Source organism: Macadamia integrifolia, chromosome 2, assembly GCF_013358625.1.
Source record: "Macadamia integrifolia cultivar HAES 741 chromosome 2, SCU_Mint_v3, whole genome shotgun sequence".
Taxonomy (NCBI): domain Eukaryota; kingdom Viridiplantae; phylum Streptophyta; class Magnoliopsida; order Proteales; family Proteaceae; genus Macadamia; species Macadamia integrifolia.
Genome location: NC_056558.1, coordinates 21484555 through 21511746, shown reverse-complemented (window position 1 = coordinate 21511746; position 27192 = coordinate 21484555). Strand labels below are relative to the sequence as shown.

General features: G+C 36.6%; 3 protein-coding genes across 3 annotated transcripts in view; 1 reads left to right on the top strand and 2 right to left on the bottom strand.

Annotated features, from left to right (window-relative positions):
* Positions 1-868: 868 nt before the first annotated feature.
* LOC122060017 lies at positions 869-2742 on the top strand. Its single transcript, XM_042623144.1, has 2 exons — positions 869-1221; positions 2250-2742. Exons 1-2 carry the CDS (start codon positions 951-953, stop codon positions 2582-2584), a joined length of 606 nt encoding a protein of 201 aa, XP_042479078.1. The 5' UTR covers positions 869-950; the 3' UTR covers positions 2585-2742.
* An 8672-nt stretch (positions 2743-11414) lies between these two features.
* On the bottom strand, positions 11415-23754 carry LOC122061486 (magnesium transporter MRS2-F-like). Its single transcript, XM_042624757.1, has 5 exons — positions 22623-23754; positions 19134-19262; positions 17788-17939; positions 13208-13343; positions 11415-12042 (listed from the first exon to the last, which is right to left on the bottom strand). The coding sequence occupies exons 1-5, from the start codon at positions 23235-23237 to the stop codon at positions 11764-11766; spliced, it is 1311 nt and encodes a 436-aa protein (XP_042480691.1). The 5' UTR covers positions 23238-23754; the 3' UTR covers positions 11415-11763.
* A 1700-nt stretch (positions 23755-25454) lies between these two features.
* The window catches only part of LOC122061451 (F-box/LRR-repeat protein 17-like), a 6874-nt gene continuing 5136 nt past the window's right edge, over positions 25455-27192 (bottom strand). Inside the window, exons 6-11 of the mRNA XM_042624714.1 lie at positions 26840-26937; positions 26492-26736; positions 26330-26396; positions 26146-26231; positions 25779-25877; positions 25455-25702 (exon numbers count right to left, since the gene is read on the bottom strand). Of these exons, the coding sequence (XP_042480648.1) occupies positions 25643-25702; positions 25779-25877; positions 26146-26231; positions 26330-26396; positions 26492-26736; positions 26840-26937 (655 nt within the window). The 3' untranslated portion in view covers positions 25455-25642. The remainder of the gene's footprint in view (positions 25703-25778; positions 25878-26145; positions 26232-26329; positions 26397-26491; positions 26737-26839; positions 26938-27192) is intronic.

Below are 27192 nucleotides of genomic sequence, written 5' to 3'. Positions count from 1 at the left end.
AAGGGGCCAAAGGATCGTCGTAGGGATGGAAAGAGGAAGTATGGTAGGAAGAAAGGGAGGTAGCACGTGGAGTGGGAAACAAGGTCATATGGGGTGCTGAGCATGAGTTTTAAGATAAAAACCGTAATAGTCGCTCAATTGAGAGAAAAATGATCAATGACTGAGATTTAACTAAATCAACGGGTGAATTTGATAACGTCCTATATACTAATTTTCACCCACGTCCTGCGACCTTTTGGCCAAAAAAAAAAAAAAAAAAATCCGGCAAAAAATTATTTTAAGTGTGAGATCCACACGATTAAAAAACAAAAAGGCCACATCAAGCCATATTTGCACAATCTCTAAGTAATGGATATTTTATAGTAAAATAGATTTAGTGCATGAATTTCTGAATTTCTGAATTTCTTCGAGGAAATTTCGCTTAATTTTATCCAATTAACCCTTTTTAAGGGTATTTTGATAATATTAAAATTATAGAAGATGGGTCCTTCCTCTTGTCCTAGAATATCCAATCTATTATCCCCGTGAACATCTTCAGGATAACAAATGGATTTTATGAAAGGAGAAATGAGATATCGAATTCTTGACAACCCCCCAATATAGATGAAAACGAAGGAAAGAAATAAGTTGAAATATTGCATAGATTAGAAATGTAATTGTATAATTTTTTATAGAAATACCCTCAGGATGCTCTTCTCTGCCATATGAATGGATGGTATACAGATGAAAACGCTCTACTAATGAAGCAGTAAAGGTCCTCAGATGTTCTGGTCTCACCCACCCACCCACCAATCAGGTTAGTTAGATAGATAAATCTGGTGGGCCATGCATAGAGAGGGTCATATATATTATGCAGTTTAATGCCTACACACCCACACGTTTGCACCAATCTTCTCTTCCTTTATTCTTCTATTCTTCTTTCTCTTAACCTTAGTCTTGCCTTTTTCAACATGAATGAGTACGCAGAAGATAACTCTTTCTGCTACTTCCATCCCAAGGAAGTGGTTGTAGGGGTATGTGCCATTTGCTTGAAAGAGAGACTTCTCATCTTGGCTGCAAAACAAGGACTAAAAGCCACAAAGAAAACTCGCAGTGTCCACACCAAGAAGCCTTCTATCACCTTACCAAGGATATTTGATTTGGGATCCATCCTCCATCGCCTCGAATTCCGGCACCGGAAATCAGATCTCTCCGACCATGATACCTCAACAAGCCAAGAAGGTAAGTATTCCAATCCTGTTCTTTCAATTCAGAATAGATACACAAGTTAATACTATAGGACTTCATACTATAATTGGGTTTCTCTTTATAAATTCTCTGATCCATGGAAAAAGATGTTGTGAATATCCTCCATCACAGAAATTCTTATAAGCTGAGACTCCTGGAAATGAGGTTCCATTTCTGAAGATCCTTCTTTGTTTTAATCAGAAGTAATTGCTTCAGTAGATAACAAGGAACTATTCTACCAACTACTTTGTGAGAGGGTGAAAAATAATATAAAAAAAAAAAAGGTAACCCACCTATCAACTACCACCAGGCAAAACCATAATTGAGTGGTCATAGATTTGATAGCAAGAAATGTAGTTTGAGTAGTGCCAATTGAGTGAAGACTAAGCACAATCATACTCATTACCTGATGCCATTTCTGATTGGCTTTTGGTGTTTGGAACCATCTGATCTATTCCATTCTCATTAATTCCTCTAACAAGAAATTCAACAAATACTGAAGAAATTAAGAATAACACTCTTGCACCATAAACTATCACTACATTAACATAGGGCCTGCATGATAATATTTCTGTTACTAGGTCATGTTTTTATTCTCGAAAAAAAATTTGGTATTAGTGTTTCTAGGCCAAATTTTTGGACAAAAAAACGCATTTGGTAATGTAGAGAAGACATTTGCTTAGAAGGGTAGAAAGTGTCGGACTCGACTTGTTACCCTTCCCCCCAATTTCTCCCTTAGGTTTATGAAACTGAGAAGTTCCAAATTTTTGTTTCTCGATTTTCAACTTTTAGCATTTCTTGACAATAGATTCGTTCCCAGAAACAATTAATGAACCGGCATTAACAAACGTATTTCTATTCTTTTCTTTTTTTGTTCTTTTTTTGTTCTCATGAACAAAAAGCACAAAACAAATGTTATCATGCTGCCTTCTACACTGGTCTAAGTTTTTCCTTTCCTCCACCTCACTATTTTTCTTCTTTTATAATGATCATTTTCAAGTTTCTCTCTCTATATCTTGCAGATTCTTTTATATCTATCAGATTTGAAAATAATGGTGTTGCCTCATGGGACAAAGGTACAAGTTGTAATAAGGTTCCTCCCCTTGGACCCCTCATGAACATGGCTTACAGCACTGAAAAGTCGAAGAAGGAACCAAGAGTGGTCAAAAGCATTGTAGAACATGCAAAACCACAGGCTGCAATGAGGTGGCGAAAGCGAATTGGTCACATGTTCCAACTTATCCGATGGAAAAGGTCTAGCAAGGCAAACGTGTGTCACACTGGTGGTAAGGTGGAGGGAGTTAAGGTCAGTAAAGGTTGGATAAGGGTTCTGACGAAGAGGAGGACCATGGAATAATAAAAAGACATATAAGAAGGGACACTGAAGCTTTCCACACCCATTCCTTTGTTGGGTTTCATTGGAACTGTTAAAGCTAGAAATTATTATGGAAAATTAGAAGAGTTCCACCATCTACTCCAACTCCATCGTGCAATTGTGCATTGTTAGCTTTCTAATTGGTTGCATCACTATCTCAAATTGTTGAAATATTTGTAATATATTAATATTTTAAAAAAATGGAAAATTAAAAAAAAAAAAAAAATGGAAAGAAATATGTATATTAGGGTTTGTGGAGTAAAGTAAATTTCCAATCAATTGTACCTTCACAAACTAGCTAATTAAGAAAATAATAACAGAAATGGAAGACTCAACATATTTGATTGTTAAAAATCCTTGGAATGGGGCTTGAGTTATTTTCAATTTTGGAAATATTTCTCTTTAATGAGTTAGGTTTTGATCTTCAAAATTAAAATTATTTATACCAATATTGGCTCAAACAAAGTCTTGTTTGATCAATTTAATTATGTGAGTCTATCCAACTTTTTCTTTTGTATGGATGAACCAATCAATTAAAAGTTGTTGACCATAGGTCTGGTTCACTTTTCAGAATACTATTTTGTATTGCTTTTCGTTTTTTAACTTTCATACAATGGCACCAAAATCTTTTGACAAAATAGGGTTCCTTGTCAATGGCTAGGTCACTTTAATCAGACCAACTTCTCATAGAAATACATAAACCTATCAAGCAACTTGTTGACCATGGGTCTGGTTCACTTTTCAGAACAGTTTTTTGTATTGCCTTTTAGTTTTTCAACTTTCATCCAATGGCCACCAAAATATTTAACAAAATAACCTTCCATCTCAATGGCTAGGTGACTTTAATCAGACCAACTTCTCATGGAGAGACATAAACCTATCAAGCAATTTGTTGACCATGGTTCTTGGTCACTTATTTGTATTGCTTTTTGTTTTTCAACTTCCATCCAATGGCCGCCAAAATATTTTAACAAAATAGGTTTCCATCTCAAAGGCTAGGTCACTTCAATCAGACCTCTCTCTCTCACTCTCAAGAATTAAAGTATTTTCTTCTTTGGAGAAATCAAGTTTACATGGTTCAATAAAATTGCTTATATCCACGATGAGACGAGATCTGCTTATCGTTCATCCTCACACTTCTCATACATTGATTACAGAGAAAGAACTCTCACTACAAATTTCTAATGAAACTCTATATAGTTTAGTTTAACTCTATATAGTTTGTTTACCGAAATACTCATATAGTCCTAAAAAAGATTTCCTCCAGACTGTCATCCCCCAATCCCTACCATGGAACCGCTGATTCATCAATTTCCCATTAATGAAGATAAAGGGGCAAGGTGGATCCATTCCTCCAAACCTCTTAATGGCTCATCGGAATCTGTCTACAAATGTAAAAGGCATAATACAAGACATCATACTCTAACATTCTCTAATAACTCACTCATTCATTATTTTTTCAATAGAACGTGTCCCCACATCCTTTGAAGGGGAACAGTTCTTCCGTTCCTCACAAGTCATTTCAATTCTAAAGAAAGTGGTAGCTCTAAGGAAGAAGCAAGGGTGGTGCCAAAAGGAATCAAACCCTGATAAAACGTTTTCTGAGATACTTTATTCATTACAAATCAGCAATGGACCAAACCCTTTTGGGGTTACTCACTTATCCATTATCATAAGGGAAATGAACAACTACAAGGCAAGTAATTTTTACTATTAGGGAAGTGGGTTGGGTGGGGGGGGGGGGGGGGGGGGGGAAGAGGAGCGTCTTATTCAATTCCATTCAGTAGTACCACAAAGGCAAGCTTGCACAACCAATGGTAAGCCTTGTTCATTTAGTAGATAGGTCTCCCACCTCCCAAAACCCAACTAAAATAGTATCTGAATGTGACTTTGGGAAGGTGGAAGGTGGGTGTGGAGTGATTTGTCTTTCTTGTTGGTTCTACTACCCATACATGTATGGACCATTCCCACCTCCGGACCACTAATGGACAACTCACAATACGTTTAGATTCGGTTGGCAGATAACGACACAACATGTCAACAAGAAGAAAGACCATTCATACTGTCTATCTAAATGGGCTTGGAAACCCGACCCGAAATCCAAACATCCAGGATCAAGATTAGCTGATCAACTCAACTAATTAAAACTTAATTAGCTCATCCCTAAAAAGCAGCCAAAAGGAAAAAGGGAAACCAAAAGAAGAAAGTATAATGATAATTAACCTAATTATTGCAACTAAGTCAATCCTATTGCATCATCTAACTCTATCTAAAGTCATATTTATTTTGGCCAATGGAAAGCCATTTGTATCTTTTTTAGTATAATGATAATTAACCTAATTATTGCAACTAAGTCTCTCTCTCTCTCTCTCTCTCTCTTGGAAGATATCTCTTTTTTATAGACTCCTCTCTACTTTGTTGGGGAAAATGTACTTCACTTTCTCTTTGAAGGCTCCACTGCATGGAAGACACAACACTTAATCAAATTTCTTGAATCATCATCTTCCCCATTAGAAGACTCTAACGGACAACTCAATTAGATCGATAAGCCAAACCATCAATCAGTCTAGATAAAATCCACCAAACCGAACAATCTTTTCTCACCCCTTTTCAAGTTCTTTTAGGACTATATGTTATATGGCTAACTTTTCTTTACCAATTAATTCAATATCCGTGAGATAAAATTGTCCACTTAACTAGGTAATGATTCAAAGAAGAAAGGGGCGAGAAGTCCCAAAGGAAAAAAATAATATGGAAGTGGTTCTTTGACTAGGAGCCCGGCCTCTGCCAACGGTCCCTGTGTCTATCTCTCTCATCGCTAAAATAAGGGACAAATGTCTTTTCACATGGGAAGGAGAGAAATAGACACATGAGAATGCGGATATAGGTCATGCTAGCTAACCCAAGGGGGCAGCGCAGTTGGTGAGCAACGAACTTGGTATGAGTCGTAAACTCAAACGTCTTGAGTTCGACTCCCACTAGGCACACATTGGGCCACTCACATGGGGTGTTTAGTGCTCTTCACTGCTTTCAATAAAAGTTGAATGGCTCTCATTCAACACTGGTATGACCCGATCCATGCGGTTGTGAGGTCAGTATAGGCCCACGGGATTAGTCAAGCCAAAAGCCTGGATACCCGTCGTTAGCGAAAAAAAAAAAAAGGTCATGCTAGCTTCTAGATAAAGGTCTTTTTCCCAAATGATACATAAGGCTGGCTTCCGCAAAATGGCTTAGGCCTGTATAGAAATGCATAAAAGATAGAAGATAAAAAATGAGCAACCCAATGCTGGCTCCAACTACTATAGGGTCTGGAAGGGGCAAATGTACATAGCCTTACCCCCTGCTTCGTAGAAGAAGTTATTTTCAAGTTTTGAACTTGTGACCAACATGTTGCAATATTTCACGAAGAAAATCTACGCAATTGAAAACACTTGGTCCGAAATACCTTCAAAATGAGGCAATTTGAACCCAACCAAGATCAATGAACAAAAAAATATAAGATAGCAACTTGAGGTGTTTGATAGACCATGACTAACTTAATCCATGAGAAGACAAGGACCTGCAGGAGACATGAAACTTAGTCATCAAATTGTGAGTGGAAAGACATGGGCCCAATTCAATTAGATTTGTGGGATCTGGCTCAAAATCTGTAGTCCTATTAGATGGACCCAATTCTTCCATAATGGATATAAAAAAGCTGAACATTAAAGGTCCTCTCTTTTTATGTAGTCATGTAATATCATCACATGTGAAGACACAAAGGGTGGTACCCAGTCCACTGTCAATGAAGCTAATCAATAACATGAATTGGAGAAACAAAAAAAGTAGTTTCAATTCTTTGAAAAATTAAATTCTAGAAGCAACATTAATTCTTTTGTCTACCCACTTTATGCATCTCTTTCTTTCTTTAATTTCTTTACTTTCAATGAGCTTCATTCATGTGCCTGCTATTTTCACATTATATTAACAAACATGTTAGGTAGTTCAGTTAGAGTAAGTGATTCTATAGTGAGCTACCAAAATGTATATATCATGGGTTTGGATGTAGGGTATGTGTCCCATATCCAATTCTGCGAGCTTTCAAAGTGCCCATCATGGGTATGTGTGTAGCCGTGTAGGGTATGTGTCCCATCTCCAAATCTCTCTCTCTCTCTCTCTCTCTCTCTCTCTCTAACACACTCTCAAAACTTTCTCCCCACCTACCTACCCTCTCTGTTTTGTAGAGGAGAATTAATTATACTTTTCACTTGCGGGTGTGTCATTATGAACCACATGCTGTGAGTTTGAGATCCTCTAGTGGGAGAGGGTCCCAAATTGAGTGGGTGATTCCCCAAGAATTGTAGAGTTGAGTATTCTCCCTCGCCCTTGTTATCTTGTATTTGACTTTTTCATTAATATTATAAAATGGTGAGGGATCGCTTCTCTTGGCCCCTGCAATCAAACAGTACAGAAAGGTTGAAATGACCACCCTGCTCATATTGGATGTCAATATGCACACTCCCGTTGGCCCTACGCTGGCATCCACATGACTAAATTATGAGGCCAGATGACCTAGAAACCTTCTTTTTCCCATAACAAAAACAGTCTTCCTTTCTTCTCTATTTCTTTCATTATTCTAGTTAATTTTGAGCTGTATTAACTTGATATCGAAACAAGTTTTGATTCTTAAGGTAAGCATGTTCCTACATTGCTGGACGAAGCGCAATAGAAGGTCTATCCATATCAATTTGTCTCTCGGGGAAATTATGGTCGTTTTCAAACTTTGAGAACAAGTTTTTTTTTGCAACATAAGAGAATTATGATGGTAACATGATGTCACGAGTCGTTATTGTTCATGATTCCTCATGGATGAGTGAATCCTAAGAGACCCAGAGATATATCAAATCCCTTATTATCTTGTATTTGATTTCTTAGTTCGTAGTAGAACTTTTCTATATTTTTTAACTATTTGTATTCTTATTTTGAAAACAGAGAGAGAGAGAGAGAGAGAGAGAGATTTCAGCGAATCAAGAGAAGGTGATCTAAACTAAAATCAACTCACAAAGATACCTCTTGGAATATATATGAGATATCCTTATTACATTCATTCTAAGAAAAGCTAAAAACACAGCCCAAAAAAAAACCTGCTTTTAATTGGTTAGGCACATTTCTACCCAAAAAAAAAAAAATTGGTTAGGCACATTGTTTTGTCAGACTGCACCTATGCAGGTTGAATGGTCCATTTAACTTTTGAAGTAAAACAAGAAGGATAGGTAGCTATTGAACATGAGATGGGTGAGGGACACCTTGGTTGGCCTCCCACAAATCTTATTCTTTCCCTGTTTCTTCCTCCTTTCCTTTCTCCTTTCACTTCAAGTACATTCAATCTCAAAGAAATTGATGGTTCTTGTCTTTCACTTTAAAAAAAAAAATACATTTGTGATTGTGATTGATTCATATGAAATAAAAATAAATTTTCATAAATATCTAAATTAAATGGGGTTAGTTACATGAATCTTTGTTATCCAATTAGCTCTATTTGGCATCGTACTTGATAAAATGTTTAAATTTGAATGTCTTTCTTCATCACTTCTCCTAAGATCATTTTAGATTTACCCTTAACTTTTTTATATCACTTATCTGAATCAAATCACTCTTTTGTACCGAAGCATCCAAAAGGCATCCGTTGAATGTGGTAATGTCACTTTAAACAACTTTCTCGTAACTCATCATGTATGGGAGCTACTCCCAAACCTACTCTTATATGATCATTCCTTAATTTATCCTTCCTAATTTTACACTCTTCCATTTCAACATCGTAACTTCAAGTATATATCCAATCCATAATTAAGGCATGATGGTTACTTGTTTATCAATTTCTCATCTTAAATATTTTTAGATAATTTTATATATAATTTAATGAGATTATAAGTTATACAAAAAATAAAAGGATAAAAGCTCATTGCAACATAGAGCCTATTGCACTTTTTCATATTCATTCATAGATTAGGTAACACGTACTCATGCATGAAAGGTGATGGCTCAGTCTTAGATGCAAGAAATGGAAAGGATGGAAAGGGAAGATGGCCCTTTATATGTATATAATTGATTACTCTTTCGGTGCCAGATAAACTTCAAGAAGCTAATAGGAAGCAATTTATCTTAGCTACCTTTTTCCTGATAAGATAAGCTATCTTAGCTACACATATGGATAAAGGATGTCTACAAGTCTACCATGTCAAGTTGGAGTTGATTGGTACCAATGCTTCCAAAAACGGATCCTGGGTTCGAATTATTTGGAAAAAATGGTCCAAGATCCGAATGTTAAAATATATGGAAAAAAAAAATACTATAGGGGAAGGGAGAGCCCCCTCCCCCCAACAAATGCCACCCTAGCTAGAAGCCTACGAGATCACCATGAGCAACTGTTCAACAAATCAAACAAACTCAAACAGAGGGAGAGGAAGAAATAACAAAAATGAAAACATGGAAGGTTAATTTTATGGGATGCTCTGGGATATCCCAAGACCTAGCAATAAACCAATTTCTCAAATTATCATAACAAGGTAATAAGTTAGTGAGAGCTTTCTGACAAACATAAAAAACAATAGCAGACCAAATCTGATCAAATCTGATGATAGGTCATGTAGGAGGGAGTCTCCCTAGATATGATAAAATACTGCACAAAAAGCTAAATGGCTAATATATCAAAAATTGATTTCCCTTTGAAATGGGATAGCACTCAGCCCTATTGTTGATCAAAAGACCCGCCAATCGACCTAGTGAGATACCAACACTCGGAAAGAACATCCCCCAAATTTTCTTAGAGGAAGGATAAGGATAGGGAAAAAAAAAAGGTGAGAGAATGCTACCCGCGCACGTACACACTACACATCAGAGACATCTTTCGTATCCATTGTGTCTTGCTGTAGGTACACGCTATCCAAAATAAATAATAATCCACATCTTGATGGCAATCCAACAGAGACAACAATTAGAGATATTAATGGACCACCAACGAAAGAAAGCCTGGTTGGAAGGGTTCCAATGATAGCTCTCCAAGAGATGAATCTATGCTTGGAAATAAATCCTTAAACCCAGATCACCTTGGCCTATATAGGAACCAGGGGCATATTTGCCACACCAGGTTCTAGGCAGATGAGGAAGTGATCAGACAGCAAAACAGTCCAACCTTGGAGTTCATTGGCCAAACCCTTTGAAGTGCAAGCGTTCTTCATGTCAACAATATTAATTTTTTTTTTTTTTTTAATCTAACTATTAATAAAAACTTTTTAATACATAAAAAAGAAGACGAGATGCCCATCCAGCTTCCTTGTAATGCTTCAAAAAGCTACCATCAGTGATGATAAGTATATGACCATCTGTTGATTTTAATTGGACAATGTCATCTTGGGATGAGTCATGAGTCTAACTATCATCAGTGGTTTGAAAGTGAGAATCAATCTTTGGGGGTTTGGGGTTTTTTGAATCGAAAAATCAGATCTTGAAATGAGGATGCCACCAAATGTTCTGTTCTTAATTCTAAAGGGCTCGCAGCTCAAATCCGTTTGAACAAGGGAAAACTGAAAAAAATTTAAACATTTCTAAAGAAAAATTTTAAATTTAATATGTAAGTTGAGCTTTCATATGAAACGCGAAGGAAAATGGGCAGGTCAGACTCAGCTAACTGAAGCATGTTTATGTATTTTTAGTCTTTCACTTGTCTATTCTTGTGATTACATCATTTGAGATTCACAAAAGTTTCTTATTCAAAATTCTGTTGAGAGATGGTTTTAATATTTGGAATCGGGTATAGGGATTGGGTATAGGGATCGTCTCCATCGATTTTGATTCTATTTCGAAACAAATAGTCTTGGACTTGGTCTCGAATCCCTCACACAGCCTGAGTCAAACCAACTCGGTCAAACTCCGTATGTGTAAGATCATCAGATTTAATCAAAGTTAACCCCGGTAACCCAAAGATAGATCAACCAACCCATCAGATTTCGATCCAATTTTTAGAGGGTCTTCCTAGGTGTCACTATGCATAGTGAAGTATAATGCTTTAGTATTTGCGACATGACAATACATGGGTTAGTCCGTGTTTTAGAAGACCCCACACCACACACGTCTCAATAGCCAAATTTTAGCCCAAAGTAAGTAAAGTTGTTCAAATTTTGATTCCAAATTCTAGTAAAATTATGAAAAAACTCCATCAATGGAAGATGAATATAAAATAAAAAATAACATCTTTTATAATTTTAGTTACTTCTTGTTAAGGGAGCCTTTACTTTATGTTTGCAACCTACAATGATCATAACACCCATTGGTTGTATTGATCAGGTTATATTTTTGAAAAGAGAATATGTAACTTACAAAAGTCTCAATAATAATGAGGCTTATTTTGGTTTGGTGACAAGAACAATCAAGTTGCTATAATACAAAGTTGGGAAAACCTAGTTGATTACTGAAAATATATTTTTAATCAACACAGAAAAAAAAATATATATATATATATATATATATTTGATTATCAGAGACCAACTGTACTAATAGTCCTCCATGTTAACTTCAATAGAGAGATTTCTTTCTGAAAGCTAAAAAGGAAATCATCCAATGATTTAGTCTCTTTAAAGAAGTCTCATCTTATAATAGCTGACTCCCCTTTAAAAATTGCTTTATCAATTGCAAGAGCAGTTCAGTCCATATTTGCCACACCAAGTAACAAAAACTATCAAACTTCCAATAATTTAATTTTCTGATGGTCAACATATCTTCTGATTGATAAAAAACCATGATCCATACTACTATAACATGAAGTAGAATCTGTTAGTGGCTCGAACAAGGTGACCGCGGCAATTCATTGATGATAACTTTCTTGCCTTTCTCCTAGCAAGCGATGTTATTATCTCTTTTCAAGAGTACTAACAGCATTAGGTACAGTTCCGATACAGTCATACAGAGAGGAAATGTCATACACTATGCAATACAATTATTTGCGCTTGAGTAATTTATTAAAGTTGCACAAGAACATAACTACTGTTACACTATAAAATCTTAAACTATACACACACAATGATTACATTCTTTCTTATAGACCATTCTATGCATGAGGGATACATGAGTGTATCTCAGATTTTGATAAATTGAGCACTTGAAGTTTACTATTGTGGAGAATCTCATCAATCAAGCAGCCCCTTTTGTTTACCCCAGTAGAAAGCTGACAAATACAAAACCACAATACCTCCAACGACACCAATGTTGGTCTCCAAAAATTGTGGCATTCCGGTGTTGAAGAGAGAAATTTTTATGTTCATGCCAAATACACCGACAACGACAACACCTGCAGTAAATAGCAAAGTTGCGGTACTCAACATGACTCCCATCTGCAGAAGCTGATTCTGTTTGTCATCCAACATGATATTGATATAATCTTCAGTGTCATCCACGTACTCCCTCAACTTCAAAGAAACAGAAGACAAAATTAGAACGACAATTATGCATTCTGTAATAGGAAAAGACAAAAAAAAAAATTCTAATGATCAAGAGTGTCAACATAAGAAAAAGAAAAAGAAAAAGAAAAAAAGCAGGACTTTTAAATTGCATATTTGCATTATAATAGACAAATAGAATTACTGGAAATAATGAGAATCTGTCTGGATTCTAGATTTTCCAATAAAAGTAGATAGAAATCTTCCCATGTCACTATCCACCAAATCAGTGCATCTGTAAATTCATCTGATGTCTGATGAAAATGAGACTCTTGTTATTCATGAGAGAATCAAGAACTATTACTGTTTAGTGGCAGGCCCTGTAAGTTCTCACTTGATTCTAAAAATGAGAAACCATGTGGTTAGCAAAAAATGATGAAGTTTAAAATTGCGATCCGCTGGACATCAAGGTTGAACCAGATAAAGAGTACAGCTCAACCAGTCAACAAAATGGGCTCACCTACACGAGTTCTTTTTTACCATTAGCCACACTAGTCATCTCATGTCCCATTTTGTTCATACTAAGTCCCTATTCATAAGCAGCGGTACAAAGTGAGTCCTAAACTAATACAACAAATAATACTTCAAAGAAGTGAGGACAAAAACATCTTCTAGAGCCAATAGTAGGCAACTAGGGAATTGGGAAATAACTGGAAAGCACATGCCTGAGTATAACTATTTTGTTCTATTAAATTATGTTTCCAATGGCTTGCAAAAAATTTTAGTACCAATTTCTTTCTTCATCTTACACTAACATTCCTTACAAAATATGAAACCAACCCTACGTGACACTACTATTAGGCCCCAAGGCCCATTGAAGAACTACATATTTTGTCTGCTACTCTTTTCTGTACTGGCTTATGCCATCTAGAAGAGCTGTACATTTTTAAGGGAATTAACTTGGAGCAGGCATACCAGCTTGAATGGGCCTTCCACCTTACGACCTTTTAAATGTCAGAGCTCTCTTCCACTACCACTAATCATCAATAAGAAATATTACCATTTGTGCATTTTAAGGTCAACAAAAACTATCAGAATAAATCATACTTTCAAAGTTAAAAAGTAACATAGTAAGAAGATCTTCCACAGAAACAACCAAATAACATATAAAGGATAAAATGAAAGGACAACATACTGTTGACAATTTGTTTAAGGTTCCTCCTATCTGTACAAAGTAAGCTTCTAACAGCATCTCCAACTCCTGAATATTTGGCTTAAACCCAGTAACTTTTCCACTGCTGCTGCTATAGTCGCTCCTTAACTCTTCATTACTGAAAGTAAAAAGAATCAACAACAGGACTACATCAATCTATGATGCATATTCAAAGAAACTTCATATGAAACCTACAATGCATATAAAAAGAAACGGAGAGGTTTTACCTAAAAGAAATACCCCTAGTCAGATTGCTCTGTCTGGGGTTCATAGCCCATACATGGAACCAAATCCCATCTTCACCTATTAGCAATGAAGGGCATTCCCTCCTAGGAGCTATTACTACTATAGAACTTTCTTATTCTCGAAATAGAAAAGACAAAAAGTAGGGGGAAAAAAAACTGATAAATCTTCAGAAGGACTTTTCTCTCCATTTTTTTTTTTTTTTTTTTTTTTTTTGGGGGGTGGGGGGTTGGTTGGGGAGTATAAATCTTGCATGGGCCGTTGCTTAGAGAAATGGTAAAAGGCAATGGACAAGGATACCGGACAAAAAACTGAAACATTCACTACATTTCACTAAAACCTAGAGGTACAACATAAGACATCCACTGATGAATCCTTTTTAACATTGTAAAAGGGGCTCAGTTGTTTTATCCTATATAATTTTTTATTTTTTGCATGCCATATAGAGAAAACAATTAGTACACCCACTGAAATCAATCCCAATTTCATTTCTTAAGGGTGATTATTATTGTCATGCAAATTCAATGACATACAAGTTACCTTGGTCTCGCTAAATTAACCACTGAGCAAAAACTTTGATATTTGTTTCGTCTCAACCAACCAATAAAGCTGTTGTCATACATGTTCGACCAGTTACATCATGTAAACAGATGAATTGGAGTATGATTCCCCTTTCACAAAAAGAGAATTACTTTTCGAATCCATCTCTCAAAACGATTTATATTTTGTAGGTAGGATATTCCAATTAACATTTGCACTAAACGTTTTTATGCCTCAGGAGAAGTGAAAACTGCCATATTAATTTCCAATGTGACCTCATCTTCTATAATGGCAACCTGAAATAACCGAGCCCAAAGATGAATTCAAATCCATCATGCCTGCTTCTGTAATAGAATGATTATATGAGTGGAGTTGGTTGGCAGCTGACTTAATTGTAAAATGCCCTTTCCTTGTTTTTATGCAAATCCATTTATCCATTGAGCAGACCATGTACAATTTTATTTAAGTAACACTCTCGCAGACACTGGATGGCAAATATATCTCAGTAAACTATTATTCAATCTCCTCGCTCCTTCTTTCAAGATATTGCACATTATCTGGAAACCAAAATTTGGGACCTATCATATCAAATCATTCCATATTCAAATTGTTGAACCATCATCCACATTTAAGCAAACTATTTCTCTCAGAATAGGAGGAACCTTAAAATTCCCCTCAATGCCCATGAGGCATCTGAAGGACATCTCACATCTAGACTCAAATATGACACTAATATAAATTCCTGGACCTCATCGACACTACTTATCAAAATCCATGAGATCCAGAGGGTATTTACAGGAATGAAGACTCTTATGATATCACTATATCTTACTACGTATCTACTAAGTACAACTTGAAGAGCTGTGTATTTTTACTCAACCCAGCTAAGGTCCCACAACATGATTTCAAATAAGAGAAAAATATTATAGGATGCAGAAGTGACATATTTGACACAACTAATCTGGCCATCCCTTACAATTTGTGACGCTTTCAATGTTATGCCAGTGCCACAACCTAAGAAAGCCTCAACATGGTCACCGGTTCTGCACAAGCCATTTCCAAATTGGAAACCGTCTAACATGTTCACTTAAAATTCAAGCCACACTCCAATTGTGACAGAAGCTAAATAGAAAATGATGAACAATAATAGAGAAGAAGAACTGATCGAAGTGCAAATTGGCTCACCAGAAGGGACTGAGGAAGACTGCTCAATATTCATTGGACTAAATATCATGTACTAGATTTTTTTATTTTTTTTTTTTTTTTTTTTCAAGAAACTGCAGTTTTTGTCTTCTCCCCAACCCCTCCCCCTTTGGACAAAAAAAGTGAATGTGTTAATCAGTGAAAGAGTAAAAATTACAATGACACTCTGATATGGGAAGAGGTGGAATAAAAAGAAATAGTAGGACACGAAAATAAACCATATATTCAAAATATCAAAGGATGAAGCACCCGGCCATCAGATTGGCAAGAAAAATGTATTCAAGACAATGAATTTGACCTCAAACAAGAGAATTTAAGAGCTAGACCTCTAATATTAGAAAGGACTGAAGACACACAGCAAGGAAGCGGACAAGCAGGATTCAGGATCAATAAGACAGCCAACTGATGGGCAACTAAATTGTCTCCAAGGGAGAAAGAAATGAAATTGAGCCACAAAAAAAAGAGAAGTTAAGAGCTAAACCTCTAATATTAGAAAGGACTGAAGACACACAGCAAGGGAGCAGACAGTAAGGATTCAGCATCTATAAGACACAAAGCCAACTCCTAACAACCTTAATAGCACCAAGCATATATTCAAATAACTTAATGAATTTTCTATTTCTGGATTTTCTTCCAATAAAGGAGCCACCTGATGAGTGATGATTGATTAATAACATCACTATCTGCTCATTTGAAACTTTAATCCAAAAACCATGGCAATCCATATTCCTTTTTCTTTTATAGGTGTGACAATAAATGTTCATTGACAAAAAAGGGTGAAGAAGCCTGCTGACCATCCAACTATTTGTCAAAATTGAGATTTTGATGCACATTACCTAGACTTCATCTTTGCGTCAAACTCCATAAAATCCAATGAGGCCTTTGATACTGTAACAGATGGATCAATAGGGTGCTTCTCAAAAAAGAGTTACATTACAAGATTTCCTTACACAACAAAAAATATTAGCTCAACCACCAGAAGATATATCAGGGTCATCTATGGATTGGGTCTACCATGAGCTGACTTCATTTAGTTGGGTAAGGCTGAGTTGGGTTGGGTTGAGTTGAGTTGAGTTGTATCTATAAATTGGGACTGAAAACTCTCGCAAGCCCAACTCATCTATTCTGAAAAAGAAGACAATAAAAAGCAATCTATTCTTAATGTAACAGTAAACATGGACCAGGTGGTTCAAGCATGTTGTCACCACCACCAAAGTTAAGTATAGAATTGATTCAGAAACACCATCCAGCCTCCTAGCATATCTATTTTCCTTAAGAGCACATGCAAAACTTCCCCAAAGAAAATATCTCAACTTTGATCAAATATCCGTCTTCCAGATTATGCTCCAAAAAACAGATAGGATATTATTAAACGATGGTCAAACACTAAAGAATCAAAACAATGTGATACTCACATAACAGAAAGGTTACCATATGTCCATATCTAGGAATCAAGTATTTACAATGAGAAAATATGAGCTTTTCTCCAATCAGGGTAGCGAAATTGGGGGTTATAACTTTTCAATTAAGTAAAAGCAAACATCTGAGCATTTAGTTAGGGAATCAAAGAAGACTGGACTCCTACCTATCCAAAAAAAAAAAAAAAAAAAAAGGACTGAATAAAGAATATTATTGGAGTTGGTGGATCTTTTATCTTCTATAAATATCAAATATTCATAGTAAAAGAATAAAATGGTATTCTTGTCATTGAAAGAGAGAGCATTTGTTGGGAGAACAAAACAAGACTGGATAAGGAATACTACTTGAAATCCCTGGATAGTCTTTAAAGACAATGTTCAAAACAAAAGCCATGCCCATGTATGAATTCCATCATCCATAAAATCTATAGTTAGTTATCTCTCCTACCCCACACGTCTAAAACAAAATGCAAAGTGTTGCTCGACAGCTTAAGCTTAACCCTACATTTACACATATCTGGTTCAATTCCATCACTTGGCAACAACAAACAACCCTCTGACAAAGCTAATAAGTTAATTATACTTATTTAAAACTGTAAGTAATTTAAGCACTAACAAGAAGCTGCCAACATTAAAAAGGTAGCAACCTGTCCAAGGTACTAGAAATTTTGTGAACCTAAAAAGACACTTCAATCCCTTCATATGCACCAGTGAAGCAATTGTTTTCTTAAACAGAACTAATTATGTTTTCTTCAGAAGTTCCAAAAGTATCATATCTTATAGTACCAGATGTATTAAACAACCAAATGTGTGAAACAAATCACTCCAATATAACCAATTTCTCATATAACAATTACCTTTTATAAAACAACAACAACAACAACTCAGCCTTATCCCAACTAAATGGGGTTGGCTACATGGATCTAATAAAAAATAAAGGGCGGCAAAAGGAAAGTAATGGATGTCAGCAGATATGCTCTGCCACAAAGTCTGTATTTTTTAATCCAAACAATCTGTTTGAGAAATTTCTCATTTTGGAATCAGAAAACTAAATAAGCACAGTATGCTATACTAATTGGAAGAAATGCATACAACAACAACTTGATTAGCTTTATCAAGTAAAATGAACATATACAATATCAAAATGAAAAAACTAACCATTCATCATCCGATTCAAAGTCATTGTAATCTTTGTCTAATTCATCTTTTAAACCACTTTCTTCAAATTGTAGAAGGGAGAGTTTATCAGTCAAATACATCTCTGCCATGTCCATATCATCATCCAATAAATTTTCAAGTTCATCTCTCACCTGAAAAACATGACAATAGTATAAGAGAGCTAGGAAAACCATTACACCTCAAAGTATAGGAAATGTTTTGAAACCTAATAGTAGTTCCATGCATAGGTATTTGTCAAAAAATGGGAATAGCACCACCAGTCTAAATTAAATAGCCAGACTCAGATGGAAAATCTAACTTTTCCAACAACAGCGACAAACTTAATCATAAAAATAAAATATAGCAATGGCACTGTACATGTGCATGCATATAAGTAAATAGAAATAACATATGCATCATTAGAAACTTAACACTAGTAAAGTATGTTCACGGATGCAATGGCTCGCTTCATTCAGTCACTACCTGAATATTGGAGGGGTAAAAAGGTCACTCCAGTGATCTTTTCACAGCGACAGTTCATGGTTCATGGAGCTAGCTAACGTTGGGGTTCTTCCATCCTAAGTTTCAGGTTTAGGTTTTATGGTTTAAGGTTAGGATTTCATGGTTTAAGGTTTCAGGTTCACGATTTAAGGTTTACAGATCAAGGTTTCAAGCTTTACAGTTTAACATGTCAAGGTTTAATGAGTATTTCCAGCAAAACTCACCAGGGATTTGTCCGAGAGGACGGAGATGTGGTTTTAAGTTTTAGCAAATCAATGGTCCAGATGGATTACTAAATGGGTAGCACACGACCTGGCAATCTCAAAAACAATTCTTTGAAAAATCACCTCCCCTTATTACCAGATAAGCTTATAGGGTCAACCCAAAATCTGTTATAAGGCATGTCGTATGTAGTCCAAATTTTGTGGATAGGTAGAACTCAAGGTACCAGACCCAATTGTCAAGTTTCAGACAAATTGGAGTTCGCAAGTGGCAAAATAAATCTGTGAAAGTCCAGGTCTCAGAGAGAACTACAGGAGGGTGCATGCCAAGAGATGGAGAGCTGAAAATAAATGGATGCATAGGCATACATGGGAAGGTATTTGATTGAAATCAAGTTGAGTTTCATAGATTTCATCCCATGGTTGGAGTCACAATATCATCTTTCCATATAGCAGAATTACATAACCGACCAGATAAGCTTTTCCGGTTGGACCATGAAGTGGATTTCTTTTTATTTATATGTATATACATTTAATCTAAAATGCAAGGTACTTCAGGCATCGCATGTTATTCATCCAGCATGGTACAGTTATTATTAACCACAAAAGAAACATCATTCTCACCTTCTGAACACGCCCATATACTGCAACTAGCCGACTCTTTATGTGTCGAACGCGTTGCAGATTATAAGTGCTGGTTTTAGAGGTCAATTCATCTAAAGCTGGATATGCCTCTTTCTCCAGTGTAGAGGTCTAATACAAATAAATAAACAAACAAACAAGAGGATTATTACGAAATAAGTATTTCATTAAAAAAGATAAAATAGAAGAGTCTAGAAGCTAATCCATAAAGCCTAGAACATATCATTAACACTATATTCATTTATTATGGAAAATTAACATTCATAGGGAATAAACCAGGAGAAAAGACGGAGAGAGAGAGAAGAGGTTCAGCGATAGAACTTGTGTGTGTTCTATCGCTGATCAAGCTTTTACTTATATTGTCAAAATAGAAATCAGATGTACAATGCAACAAGGAATCATTAGTCTAACAGGACTACTAAAGATAAGTCTAATAGGAAACTACAAAAAACAACCCAAACCAAATCTAACTAACCTCGCTCATGATAGGGACAGACCCCCTATCATGAGTGCTGCTCACTTCTAATACTGATAATACATGTGACTAAATTAGTGACTCAGTTAGAGGGTCCAATAGGGATCCACAACTCCTATACAACCTCACATTGTAACAACACTTTAACAGGTGGGATAGTAATCTTTGTTTCTGTCAGGTAATTATCCAATTATTACTATAGAGAGGTTGCATGCCAAACAAAGGGCAGCTGATAAATATAGGCCATACATAAATTGAAGGCATTTGATTGAATTTGAGCACAAAATTAGACAAGTAACCAATCCAGACCACTTACTATATTTTTAACAGTTGGGATTGCCACATCATCCTCCCACCTGGACAACCTTTTCAGATGTGCCCACCTAGAAAAGCTTCTGCCTTGAGATAATAATCTAAGTACTGTAATCTACTAAAAAGGGGGGGTACCCAGTGCACAAGGCTCCTGCCACTGCAGGGTCTGGGGAGGGTCATATATGCAGTTTTACCCCTGCTTCGTGGAGAGGCTGTTTCCCAACTCAAACCCACAACCACTAGGTCACAATGTAATCTTATTTTCATGCATAATTAAAGTCATGAATGGAAGGGTCACAACTTCCATTAAAATGCAAGTATTGATCCCAAAAAAAGGCTTCTTATATGGTTAAAATTAAAAATTAATTAAAATAAATATATATATCCTAACGCGGCAAGGCGCTTTTAGGTGTGCACTGCCAATATGGAAAAATTTAATGTATGCATGTGGTGGATTCTGGAATTACTTAGAAACCTACCACCAATATTTCGGAAATTATAAGGGGGGGAAACATCTTTCCAAATGTGTGAGCACTACTTTCTAGCAAAGCTCCAATGTGGGCACCAAATCAACATGCGGATCAAAGTAAAAATATTATATAGTACAATTACAACCTCTAACTCCTTTACCATCCTTGAGTTGACAATCCCTCTTGGAACATCATGTTGCAGCACAATATTTCAAACTTGCATTCTTATCCCATTTGTACATTATACTGCTCAAAGTTGCACCTCTTAGATTTCACTATGAATTTTTTTTCAAACTTATGTTTTTTATAACCCATTTTACATTGTGAAATCTGGTGCATGATATGGCCCCTCTATTAATTATATAGCAGCTCCATTTCTCTCTTCCAAAAATATGGAAAATGCATGAAGAAAATAAGTAAATGATCCAAAGTACAAACCCTCATCCAATTCTCCAGTATTGTAATACCTTGGTCGCCAGACTTGGTGGAGCCAGATGGCAGGGAGCAACCAACCCCAGCTGAACTCTGCCCCCACCCCCCAAAAAAAATGTCTGCCATATAATACAAAAGGATTGAATATTGAATATAAATAACGTAAAACAAGTATTCCCACTATTCCTGCCATATCAATCCCTATACTTAATGAGATTCACTTCCTCTCAAGGATTATTTTCTTTATATGACACAGAAGGAGAAAAGAAAAATAAAAAAAGGAGAAGAAGAGGCTAACATGTCACATTCAACATCTCAAATCTAATACCTTCCTTTTTTTCCTTCTGATTTTTCATTCTAATTGAGCTCCATTAATCTAAAAAAAAATTAAAAAAATCCTCTCTAATTTTTTTCCTTTTCAATCTTATTGCCTACCGTGTGATTATTATTTTTTTTTTCCAATTATTTTCAACCATCAAAATATTGATCCTTTATGTCAGAAAAACAGAGGAAACTATTTACCATATTTGAGAGCCTTTTGGACTAAAATTTCAAACATTCATTTCTTTTTCATTTGGTCAAGATCCCAAGTCCCAGCTAAGTTCACAAGAAGCATTTATGACACCAGTGCCACCAACAATTGTGGGTCCACCTGTCCAGCTAACCCCACTCCCTATGAAAGCTAATGCTCCATTTGGTTGGATTTGAAGTAAAATAAAATTGTCATTCATATATAGAAATGAGGCAAAACAAATGGAAGTGCATGAAAGAAGATAGCCATATGTGAAGCAAAATCAGCACAGTTTATGCTCAAAATGAATTTCCTTAAGTTCAAATGTCATGCAAATTTTTGTGGGCCCCTTTTTGTCTTATTTGATAATATTTCACCTACATTGGCTACTTTATACTTCCTACATGAACACAATTGAAACTTTTTTCTAAATCCTATTTTCTCTATTATGTGGGCCCCACATGTATTCATACCACTTTACATCAACTTCACTTCCAACCGAACACCCCCCCCAACGGAATTTTTTTCTTTCCTTATACTTCCTTTTTCATTCCACTTCACTTTACCAATGAATTTGACTTCACTCCCTTCCAAGCAGAACCTTTCATTCCTCCCCAGGCTGGGGTGGGGTAAGAATAATATTTCTTCACCCATCATTTCTACCCTCCAGGCTCCAGTTCAAGACATTTGACACCCCTGTTATGTGTCAAATGGTTGGTCCAGTTTCAATTGGTCTTTTGCATATATTGGGCCAGACCGAAACCAGACAGATAAGGTGTTCGGTCTACAATAGTTATTAGTCCAGTGAGTTTGATTCATTTTTGGTTTTTTTTTAATGATCCCTTAACAGTTCGGTTTCGGTTTTTCATATGTAAAAAAGAAAAATTGTAGCAAAAATATTGAATTTTATCAGTTTTATTGGGTTTTTAGCTTTTTCGGGTCAATCCAGTCGGTTTCAGTCTTATAACAGTTTCTAAAGACCAAAACCAATACCGAACTGACAAGGAGTTTGGCCAGTCAGTTTTGGTTCAGTTCAGTCCGGTCTCATTTTTGCCACCCCTAGGACCATCAGATCAGGGTGCCAATGTATGATGAGCATATATTTCAGTTTCTGACCTTCAATTTATTGAATCCATCAGTCTCTTATGCCTTTAGTTAGAAAACAATCAACTTGTGCAATCAAAATGAACAAAACAAACTTCTACAAAAAAACAAACAAAAACAAAACAAACCACTAATCAAAGAGAAGTTATGGAAGGTGAAGCACGCACCTCAGCTTCAAGGCTCCTGCAAGCAGATTCAAGGCAAATTTCAAGAACACAGAACTCGAAAGGTAACACCTTGGGGCCTCCCGTCAATTGCTTGTCCCCTGAAGCCATAGGACTACCATTCTCGTTCGATTCAACCATCCCTATTTCAGGGCTCAGAGAGAACTGACGGAGCAAAGGGTAATTCTGATCAGTCTCAGGAGATTTAGGTCCCAATACCCCATTAACCTCCTTTGCAGTATCACCGTCCCTTCCCTCACTTGCCTTCTCATTGAAATTACAGAGTCGAGATTCAAGATCACGAATGAAGGGAACAACCCAGGGATCCTTGGAGTTCAGCACCAAAACCTCAGAAGCAGTGATGATTGCCTTAATATGCTCCAAATTGACAACAATCGCCCTCTCTCTCCCAAGAATCGTCGATGGATACGACAGCCCAGGATCAAGAATTCTCATATCACGAGCTGGAAGCCCAGTTCGCCGCATGATCGAGTGCTTCCCCACCTCTTCCACATGAGAGTTTCCTGAATTCGACACGACGAGCCACGCTCTGATTCCGGCGCCTTTTCTCCTCGGGTGTGGTGGCGTAGCAGCAGTTGTAGGTCGTTTCGGCGACATCGTTCAGTTGCAGGTTTAGGGTTTCCAGGATGTGAGCAGAGAGGGATTTCTTGCTTCTGCTTCTGCTTCATTGGGAGGATTTGAAGACAAAAGGTCGGGTTGATGTGAAGAAGACAAGAACAGAAAACCAGCTTCCCCAGATTCAAACTTCGCATATTTGTATTCAATTCCACAACTAACAACTCGAGAAGGCTCTACTCTCATTCTCTCTCCCCCAGCCCCAACCTCGAACTCGAGAAGGCTCTATTCTCTCTCTCTCTCTCTGTGCAGCGCCAACCTCGTAGTCGCACAGCGAAGTGGTGAAGGTGAACTCTGCCTTGTGGCTTTGTGCACAAGTGGCTTGCCGATGCGGATTGACTGGCGGTCTAGCTGTGTTGATAAACGACTCAACACTACGAAAAGTAAGTAAAAATAGAACGGAAATTGGGGATATTATGAATCCCATAGTAAATTTGAGAAATCCAGGAAAATAAAACAAAGAAATAAATTTGTAAACCATTGTATGACATCTCCAAGACAACAAAAACATATGGAATTAGTTTAAAATAAGGTGTCAACTTTTTGTAGGGTTTCCACCAAAAAAAAAAAAAACATTTTACAGGGTAATTTACAACGTCCCCTAGATAATATTTTAATTAGAGAGACACCCACTATATAACACCAAATATTGTTTACATCTCCTGCCATCAATGGCAGTTAAAGAATATATCTCAAATGCTGATGTCAGTTAGTATATTTTTTTATAAATACCAAAATTATCCTCACTTAACCTCATATAACCCTAAATAATTGTGCTCTTCATCCCAAAGCCTTTACTTTCCATGAAGAGTAGGCTCCTTTTTGCTCCAGCCATTACAACTGCTTTTTACTATTTCAATGGGGCAAAATAGTAAAAGGTTTAGTGCGGCATCTAGAACAAAGAAGTGAGTAATTTTTTGGGTAATTTACAATGCCACCCCCTAAAGAATGCCACTATTAGAGAGACACCCCCTGCATAATACCAAATTACATGACCTCTTGAGATGTGTCAATAAGAAACTATATATATAGGGCAAGTGTTTTTTGTCCGCAAGAGACTCATGCACCCAAAGATGAGGGCACACGTTGCTAGGAGGGACATGGTGTTCATTGTGCACCTCCTGTGTCTGCGGCGTAAGGGCCTCTAGTAGACAAAAAACTTTGTTCCATATAGGGGCCTTTGGGCTAGGGTTACAATACCCTTAATAAGAGCCTTCGCCCTATTACTTATTTCCATATTTTAATGTGTTTTGTTTCTTTATTCAATCTTTTCATTTCTTCTCGTCGAGAAGCAAAATCCTCTAACCCCTACGATATAACCACCCTCCTTTTTTTATTTTTTTATTTTTAATTATTATTAAAGCTACCTCTTTAATAATGGCCAATAAACGTTAGCACAATTTATTCTTAGTAACCCACTAGATTACCCATCCTTTTCCTTAAATAATAATATAACATAACAATCTAACCAAAGGCATATAACTTTAAACTCCAAATATGTTTGTTGCGGGGGAGGGAGAGAGAGAGAGAAATGAGTGGCAAAAACAGGTGGGATAGCAAATCAAAGGAAAGCCGTGGAGAGGGGAAAGAAAGAATTGGAGAGAGTAGAGTTTCAGAAAAAAGGAGGGGCAAGGAAGAGGAAGAGAGAAGGCAAGAGAGGGAGGGAGAAACGAGCAAGATTGAGAGGGCCTTCAACAAGGCATTTTTTCCCCTGCAGTAAATGGATGGTTTATTCAAAAGCCTAATAGATTTTTATGATGCAGGCTTCAGATTACAAATTTCAGAACAGTTTTGGAAGAGGAAGCATAAGCTTTAAGGGTCAGTAAGAAGCCAAAAATAACAGCTTAAACAGAATGATAAAGATTTTTTTTTTCTTTTTCCATTCACTAGACAGGAAGTTCATGGCATGGACAAGTTCATGGCATGGATCCAAACTGTCAGTAACAAACACCCAGAAAATAATAAGCAATTGCACAAATGGCCAGTCATTGCTTCTATATCCACATTAAGGGTATTGTAACCCCAGCCCAAAGGCTACTTCTGGTAAAGTAATCTAATAAGCTTAGAAATGGTCACATATTCCAATACATAAAAAACCTGTGCATTGTGAGGAAGTTAGTAATACAGTACTCCTGTTTTAAAAGCCAATTACTATAGCTTGTTCAAGTAGTTGGTGGAAACTGAAAAACAAACTAAACAGAATGAAAATGATATTTTCTTTTTTATTCGCTAAAAATTTTGGCATTGATCCAGGGCAAACTATAAGGTGAACATTCTTTATAGATTTCACTTTGGACATCAGCCTAAATTGGTTACAAGCTATTCAAATATTTCGGGGGCACAAGCCCTAAAAGACTAGACATTGGGGGGGGGGGGGGTAATGCTGGTTAGTCCAGGAGCACCGCACATCGTGGTCTCAAAACCTTCCTTGTCTTCTCATTAACCAGCTGCAACTAAAAATTGCTTTTAGAATAGTTTTAGTTTTCAAAAGATAAACGATTTATCAAATAAATGTAGTCCTACCTGTGGAGTAAATAAATGTGGAACTCGGACCCTCTTAGAACCACTTGCTGCCAAGCGTTTGCATGGAAAATAGTCCTCATCAACAGACTCTTTATACACCTGCAAGACATAATGAAATAACTTGTAAGAAATATGCTAGCTCGTGAAGCAGTTGAACTTCATTAAGTTCATAGCCAGTTTAAAAGAAAAGAGAAAGTTGCTTCAGGCTGACATCCAATCAGAAGACTAATTACAGAAAACCACAAGTATATATACTTGAGTTCTGAAATTAGGTCTGGTTCCTGATCCAAGGCTTAGCTGACTGTTTAAATTTAGATGCCTAAAATGGCTAAACAAAAATAAAAATCTAGAAAGAGAAGACTGTTACCTGGTTCTGAATTGCTCCAATCAGCATCTCTTGGCATCCCAAAGCATGTACACTCCGCAAACTCGGACACTGAAGTAACAATTTCTCTGCAAAGAACATACAACATACAGATCCTATGAAAACTTAAAATCAAAACAGCATTTAAAAAGTGCTTAAGCTACAGTAAGAACTTCTCATGACATACCAGGAAGCAAGTTTGTACAGGAATTTAGATTCAGATCATTAAGCTCTTGGCAGTTGAGATATAAGGCCTGCAATTTAAGTCCAAGAATTTGAAAGTTAGTAACTACCACCCAAAAGTAGGAAAAGAAAGTTCATTTTTTTTTTCTTTGGACCAAGCTCTCACATCTAAACCAGAACAACCCCAAAGGCTGAGTTTCTTCAACCGTCCATGTTTTATTATCAGCTTCTGGAAAATATGGGGAAGCTTGCTGTTGGGTGTTCTCTGTGGATGGTTGGGTTCACAACTATTGTTAGCATAATCAGACCCATATGCAGAGTTTAGAGTTTGAGAACCGGGATCACATATAGTCATCCCACAGTCCATGAGTTCCAAGAGGGGCAATTGTGCTGCCGCAAATTGGATTCCACCTGGGACATGAGGACAAGATGATCAGAGCAATAAAAAACTAAAGATAGGAAGAATGCAGAACCATGGCATCTATGGAGACTGGGAGTATGAGTAGAAGATTACTTGAGGTAATATTAGGACAAAACGCGAGGAGAAATCTTGATAGAGTTTCGGGGAACACATTGCAGATAATCCCAATGCCACTGTCACTGATGCTAGACCTGAGATCAGAATCAATAAGGCATCAAAAATCCCAACCCAAAAGACTCAAACTAAAAAGCAGTTTATTTTTTCAGTATTGACTGATGTTTTATGCAATGGATATATTAAAACAGATACAAAACCTCATATATCCAGGGACACCCCCCCCCCATAGGTTCAAATCTTACCTAGGGAGATTCGATTCATTTTGAATTAAATGAATTCAGAATGCTAGGGCTCCCTTTGACCATTAGGAGTAGGTAACCCGTTTCGTG

Excerpts from the sequence above, each read along its gene's own strand:
- LOC122060017 (XM_042623144.1), top strand. The coding sequence starts at position 951 with ATGAATGAGTACGCAGAAGATAACTCTTTCTGCTACTTCCATCCCAAG. Across the intron at positions 1,222-2,249 it reads TACCTCAACAAGCCAAGAAG|ATTCTTTTATATCTATCAGA; the intron begins GTAAGTATTCCA and ends TATATCTTGCAG.
- LOC122061486 (XM_042624757.1), bottom strand. The coding sequence starts at position 23,237 with ATGTCGCCGAAACGACCTACAACTGCTGCTACGCCACCACACCCGAGG. Across the intron at positions 17,940-19,133 it reads TATATGGGCGTGTTCAGAAG|GTGAGAGATGAACTTGAAAA; the intron begins GTGAGAATGATG and ends CATGTTTTTCAG. Across the intron at positions 12,043-13,207 it reads CCTTAAACAAATTGTCAACA|TTGAGGGAGTACGTGGATGA; the intron begins GTATGTTGTCCT and ends GTTTCTTTGAAG.